Below are 7,124 nucleotides of genomic sequence, written 5' to 3'. Positions count from 1 at the left end.
TCTCCTTCTCCTTCTCCTTCTCCTTCTCCTTCTCCTTCTCCTTCTCCTTCTCCTTCTCCTTCTCCTCCTCCTCCTTCTTCTTCTTCTTCGCCATAAGAAAAATCTTTTTGGGGGGATTCTACGAGAAAATAATGAGGGGTTGTCTCTTTCACTCACCCCCTTGAGGTTAGTTTGGAGCTGAGAAGGGAGCAACACAGGATGGAGACAAGCTTCCCCTGTGCGGGGTGGGGGGGGGATGTGGAATGGGGACTGGAGGGATGGCTCGGCTGGTGAGTGCTTTCTCTTCAGGCATGAAGGTTGGGTTTGAATCCTTAGCAACCCACATAAAAAGCCATGTGTGGCAGTACACATCTGCCATTCTAGTACCAGGGAGGTGGAGGCAGGAGGGTACCTGGAGCTCACTGGCCAGCCAGTCTTGCTGAATCAGTGAGCCCCAGTTTCACTGTGAGACCTGTACCAAACATGGGGTCAAGGTTCTTGAGGAAGACATTGACCTCTGGTCTCTATATGCATGTGCGTAAACATGTGCATACACTCAGAGAAAGTAAACCTCTCTCTTGCGCGCGCGCACACACACACGGAATTAATCAACAAAACACTTTTTTCCCCAAACATTCTTACTTTAGTCATGCAGTCATCCTGGGAAAAGGTCAGTGGCATTAATTATTAAAACTCATTTTACAGCCCAGAGATAGGCGGGAGAATTGCTTAAGGTAAAAGGTGGCAGAGGACACAAAACCTTCTCCCATATTTTCTGACCTTTCCAGTCACTTTGGAATTCCAACTGGGAGAGAATCGTGTGCCGCCCTGGGGTAGATGCCCACAGAATAGGACTGGTGCTGGTGGAGAAAAGCAGTTTCCATATCACCCCTCTGCACCCTCACAGGGGCATTCCTGATTCCTTACGTGGTATTTTTCATCTGCTGTGGAATCCCTGTCTTCTTCCTGGAAACGGCTCTGGGGCAGTTCACGAGCGAGGGCGGCATCACGTGCTGGAGGAGGGTCTGTCCTTTGTTTGAAGGTAAGCGTTGGTTTCATGAGCAAAGCCAAGTTTACCTCATTAATGCCGAGTTGCCAGGAGCCACCAAAGGCTGTTTCAAAGGACAGAGAGCCCAGCTGCTCTTTTCCATTCCTCCTCACAGGCATCGGCTATGCAACGCAGGTGATCGAGGCGCACCTCAATGTCTATTACATCATCATCCTGGCCTGGGCCATCTTCTACCTGAGCAATTGCTTCACCACTGAGCTTCCCTGGGCTACCTGTGGGCACGAGTGGAACACAGGTATGGTCTCCAGGCTGGGCTCTCCTGCTCCTGTGGAGGGATCTGGGGTTGGTGGTGCACCCTGAGTTCAGTTTCCTGAGAGTGGCCTCTGGAACAATGGTCACCTGACCACAGTATATTCAGCAGTTAGAGGTAAGGCTGAGCCCTGGGGACAGAGTTAAGTTATGACCAAGCCCTGGACTGCAATTTGAGGATCTAGTTCTGCCTCTCTGAGTGGTTCATCTTCCTGAGATGGAGGTGTTAGATTAAACGAAGGGCAGTCAAGATGTAGTCATTGCGTCTACAGTAATGAGCACAAACTCGAAAATGCATTTGGTTGCCGGAATTTGAAACCCAGAAGACACTATGTGGAAATCCCAATTTCCAGCTTCTCTCATTTAAAGGATTTATTTATTCTTATTATATGTGTGTGAGTGTTTGCCTGTATGTGACCATATTCATGTAGTACCTATGGAGGCCAGAAGGGGTGTCATATCCACTGGTTCCAGAGTTACAGATGATTATAAAGCACCATGTGGGTGCTGGGAACTGAACCCAGATCCCCTGGATGAGTAGTCAGTGCTGCTAAATTCGGGAAGCAACAAATGCTTACAGATGGCACAGTTGCCAGTACCACACCCAAGTTACCTGGTTTGCTTTACTTGTTCAAACCAGCTAAATGTTTGAAGGCAGCAACATCCCCCATATATACGTACACACACACGCAGAGTGGAAAGTTTTGTAGGTCATCTTTGACTTAGACACAATCTGTCATTCTATCAGGACTTCTTGGGCAATCTAGAGAAGGAGAATACCGGTCCCACCCTTTTCTGAGATTTCTGTGCTCACAGCAGGCATCACCAATGGATTGCAGCACTCTTTCTTTTTGAGACAAGCTTTGGCCTCTGAGCCCTTCTCAGAGGTGCTGCCTTTTGACTGGAATTGGCACACATACTTTGACCTATCTGTCTATGTTAGCATCTGTGGTTAATTGCGTCTGGGAGGGGCCTATGACCCTGAGAACTGAGATATAGTGAGCCTGGGTACTGCACTGGTCACTGAGAGAAGCCACAGCCATGTTAGGTCTAGAAAGCACAGCAGTCTAGTTTCTAGGTCTCTGTGTCTTTGCCTCACCTGCCTTCCAGTCACTTCTGTGACAGTTGTTGCTAACTGTCTTCAGGCCCAGGGTTCAGTCAGCCTTCCTTTGGCAAGAGACCTCATGGAGATGTTTATCAAACTAAAATTCAGGGATGCATTCTTGGACTCCTGATCAATAGTGTGTTAAGGGAACTACAGATATGCCCTGAATCTCCACCACAGCCACCGCCAGTGAGGGCTCTTGGGAGATTCTATGGCTTGAATCTGTTTTTATAATTTATAATTTCTCAAGATTTAATTTTAAATCATGTGTTAACAAGACACATGTGGGTCAGTAGCCCAATAATTGCTTAGCATGTGTAAGGCCCTGGGTTCCATCCCCAGCATTGAAAAAGGATGGAAGGAAAGAAGGATGGGTGGATGAATGGACAGACAGACATGTTGGAATGAGTTGAGGCTGAAGCGCGCTGTAAGGGGAAAGGTTTTGCAGAAGAGTGAGCTGGGAAAATATGGGGCAATGGGCAGGGTACTTTCATAGACCCTGCTTCTCGGCTGTCAGTCTGCTTTTCTGCTAGAAAAGCAGTTCACTATCGACACATGAAATTATTCTGCACATTGTGGGAGGGTGTGGTTTTGTTTAACCTTGTGTCAGTTTCCCAGTTGAGTTGGTATTTCATTTACAAGTTAATTAATTAATTCATCTTTAGAATTGAGTCTCATGTAGCCCAGGATGGACCTGGAATTCCTGGTCCTCTTGCCTCCACTGCCCAAGTGCTGGGATTAAAGGTGTACACAGGGCAGCTTTACTTGTGTTATGCTTGATCTTAGATCAAAGGCTGAGAAGCAGTTAATTTACTAAAATTTTAATTTCTTATCTGTGAGAATACTCATATAGGTTTATAACCATGATTTATCTTTATATAATCAATTTTAATGCAAATGATAGGTCAATTTTGAAAATATGATGGAGTGTTTGTGTGTGTGTGTGTGTGTCTGCCTTCCTTTCTGTCTACTTGTCAGTTTGCTTGCCTGTCTGCCTACCTGCCTGCCTGTCTGTCTGTCTGCCTGTCTGCCTGCCTATCTGCCTGTCTGCCTGTCTGCCTGTCTGCCTGTCTGCCTGTCTGCCTGTCTGCCTGCCTGTCTGCCTGTCTGTCTGCCTGTCTGCCTGTCTGTCTGCCTGTCTCTCTGTCTGTCTGCCTGTCTGCCTGACTGCTTGTCTGCCTGTCTGCCTGTCTGCCTGTCTGCCTGTCTGCCTGCCTGCCTGCCTGTCTGCTTGTCTGCCTGCCTGTCTGCCTGTCTGCCTGTCTGCCTGTCTGCCTGTCTGCCTGTCTGCCTGTCTGCCTGTCTGTCTGCCTATCTACCTATCTGCCTGTCTGTCTGCCTATTTGCATGTCTGCCTGTCTGTCTTGTTTTATTCTGCTAGGGTTTAAATTGCTAGTATTGAGACATGGACTTGCTCTGTGGCCCAGGCTGGCATCATCTGTCCTTCAGCATCCACCTCCCAAGTGTTGGGACTTCAGGTGTGACCACCACATCCAGCAGAGTTTCTTTTTCCTCATAGGAAAATACTAGGCAGCACCATTTTAGAGTCTGATAAAAGCCAAGGACACCATCATGGCCAAAACAGGCTGGGGTATATCCAGTCAGTTTGCTGACAACGTTAGGTTCTAGACTCCAGCGTAGACTCTCTGGGCACCCAGACCCACCTGCTTTCAGCATAAGCCAGCAGTAGCCAAGAGGAATGAGAATGACACAGACAGCCGGGCCATCTATCCCCTGTGGAGCACAGACCTTCCTGGTTTGTGATCCCCTTTCTACAGATCCTATGATACCATCACTTGTTGTGCCTAATATGCTCCTGCCTGAATGGCATGTGCAACTGGGGGGTGGGGGCGTTCATCTGAGTGAGAAGGCACTGGCAGATGTAGCAGCACCTACTCCTCACTGGAGCTGAATGAATGTCTGGGCCCTAGGGCAGCTGATATAGGAGGCTGTGCTCCAAGGATCCTGCAGCCCAGTGGCTCATGCAGCTATGTCTGCAGGCACAAGGTCCATGGTTGCTGACAGGCTCCTAATCAATGGCAGCCAGCAAGAGAACCCTGGATGGAGTTATTCTTGCTTCTGTCTTTAGTAGGCTGTAGGCTTTACAGAGGAGGGAGGGGGTGTACATGGGGCCTCAGCTATTCTTTATTTTTGGATTCTTTCTTTTCACAGTCAAGAAAGTTAGAAGGTGATTCCTTGGAGGTTCTTGGAGTTCTCAGTTAGTTAGAATCCAGGAGAGGAAGCTCAGGGAAGGCTTCCTGGGGAAGAAGGCAGCTCAGGATTACTCTGGACTTGGACACTAGGATGCTTCTGCTGCAGAGTCCCTTGATGATCAAGTTTTTGATAAGAGTTTGTTCAATAAACAAATTTTTTGACTCATTGGAGTGAGGGAGGGAATAAGAGACCAGAGGTCTCTTCTGTGTGTGCTCCTGCTGGTTCACCCAGCCCTCAGCTCTTCAGGAGGCCATTCCAGTCATCACCTCTTGCTCTGTGAATGGAAATTCCAGCTCTATCAGAGCCCCTGGGAATGTCTGTCCTATCCTGTTCTTTCCAGCGAGGGCACTGGGCACCAGAGACCAATACCATGGATGGGGCTAAGCAAAGAAAGACAAGACAGAGTAGCAGATGGTGCTTGTGTGTGTGTTGGGGGGTGGGGGGTAAGGTCGGAGGAGCATGCAATGAGATTCTGGATGGGAACAGAATGATGATTTGCTCCCACCACATTCCCCTCCTGTTAGAGCATGCCACCATGGAAGCTGTTGTCAACTCGTGGATTCTCCTGTGTATCCTGACCCCCTGTTTGCCAACATCATCTGGCTGTGCCATCAGCTCTGTGTGCTCCCCGGGTTCGGCCCCATAAAGGTTAATTTCCTGTGTGTTTTGTCTTGTTCCCATTCAGAGAAATGTGTGGAGTTCCAGAAGCTGAACTTCAGCAACTACAGTCATGTGTCCCTGCAGAATGCCACCTCCCCGGTCATGGAGTTCTGGGAGTAAGTGAAGGGTCAGCTGGCCTTGTCCTCATCCCTGCCTTCCCATCTCCTCCCACCTCCACCCCGCTCCTGGAAAAGCCTAGGCTCAACTCCCTCTACTCCAAGCTTCTTGGCTCCTGTGGCCATCAGACTGCTGTTGAAGCAAGCATGTGTGTGGGTTTTTCTGGGGAGTCCCATAGGAGCAGCTGAGAGGAATGCATTCTGGTCCTTTGAAAACATGTCAGCATGCCTGCTTACTAGGGCGGGAAGTGCTTGGTAAAAAGACAGTTTAAAAATTCATTCTGAACATCGGAGAAGGCAGAGTGTGCTTGCCGTAAGCAAAGCCGGGAGTATATTTAGCCTTAGAAAGCAGAAGTCTCTGGGGGGTGGCGGTGAGGGCTAGCTTGCTCTCAGTACTTGAAGTGTGTGAATGTTTCCAAATGTATTTAAAAAATATGTGAAGATCAGAAGGACCCAGAAGGTTGTGAGCACCCCTTATCCTAGAAGCTAGCATGATTTTATCAGAGTTCTAAAGCACTGTCATCCTCACAGGGCTGAGGAATACAGTTGTGTGTAAATTACACACTGGATATAACCTAGGGGAACATCAGTCTGAGGTGCCTTGTGAAGTGTACTCTGTAAAAGTGTATGATGCACAACCTGCAGAAGGTGTACGGTGGCTCTGACTCCTACTGTAGGAGAGTCCCTCAGATCAGGTATAGATAGGTGGTTTCTGTAAGTGATGGAGGCTAGACCAAATGCTCCTTGAGCTTTCTCAGTCTGCAGGGACCTGACATCATTAATGAAGTCTCCTATACTTTGTGGCTAATTATAGTAACATGTGAGGATGAATGATGGGTTTCTGAGTGATTTTAATTGATTTTTCAGATACCATTTGTTTCCTTTCTTCTAGAAGTCTGGCTGAATTTAGATCTCCTGTCTGTGTTTATATTTATTTCTTCTGTTTATGTATGTGCTGGGAATAGAACAGACACTGTCTTATGTATTGTAAACCTCTCCAGAACTAGTATCCAATCCCTACGTTCTCTTTTTACTATGTTTCTTTTCTCAGTTGTGGTTTTCAGCTGAATCTGTATTGATACAAAGATTCTGACTTCTTCATTCCTACCCCCTCCTAGAGCTGCACTCTCTGAATGGCTACTTTGTATTTACAAGTATTCTTGGTAGGGTTAGACTGTGATCCATTCCTACCATGGTTGAACTAATTAAGCTTTCTTGACTGTTTCTAGTTTGTAAACCCATCTTAGTTTGTTATATGCTACTGTAACAAAATACCTAGGGCCGAGTCACTTATAAAGAACTGAAGTTTGTTTCTTATACTTGTACAGTTTGGAAAGTCCAGGGTGGAGAGACTGGTGCCTGGCAAGAGCTGGCTTCGACAAGAGAGGAGCAAGGGGTCTAAATTCAGCTTTTTCTAAGGAAATCCCTGTTGGTCCCATGGTAAAAATTCAAATCAGTTCCCATAAGCTCCTTTTAAATGCTGTTGCATTAGAATTTCATTCTCCAACTCATACTGTAATGGGGGCACATTGAAACCATGGGCAAAGGTGGAACTGCTGGCCTGTGGGGCACGAGTGGCATCCATTTTATCAGACAATGAAGAGATTGCTCTAATATGCATCCTAAATGTTGGCTTGAAAGAATTCATACTGCTTTGCTTCCTTTTTTCCTTCATCCTTTCTTCTTTCCTTCTTCCCTCCCCTCCCCTCCCCTCCCCCCCCCCCCAACCCCC

General features: G+C 47.4%; 1 protein-coding gene across 1 annotated transcript in view; it reads left to right on the top strand.

Moving 5' to 3' along the window:
* Slc6a11 (solute carrier family 6 member 11) overlaps nt 1-7,124 on the top strand; it is a 117,512-nt gene that overhangs the window by 2,752 nt on the left and 107,636 nt on the right. Inside the window, exons 2-4 of the mRNA XM_028788672.1 lie at nt 887-1,021; nt 1,143-1,283; nt 5,302-5,392. Of these exons, the coding sequence (XP_028644505.1) occupies nt 887-1,021; nt 1,143-1,283; nt 5,302-5,392 (367 nt within the window). The remainder of the gene's footprint in view (nt 1-886; nt 1,022-1,142; nt 1,284-5,301; nt 5,393-7,124) is intronic.

This window comes from Grammomys surdaster, unplaced genomic scaffold (assembly GCF_004785775.1).
Source record: "Grammomys surdaster isolate TR1022 unplaced genomic scaffold, NIH_TR_1.0 125756, whole genome shotgun sequence".
NCBI classification, from domain to species: Eukaryota; Metazoa; Chordata; class Mammalia; order Rodentia; family Muridae; genus Grammomys; species Grammomys surdaster.
Note: the sequence above shows the minus strand (reverse complement) of the source record. Positions and strands in the feature narration are given on the sequence as shown.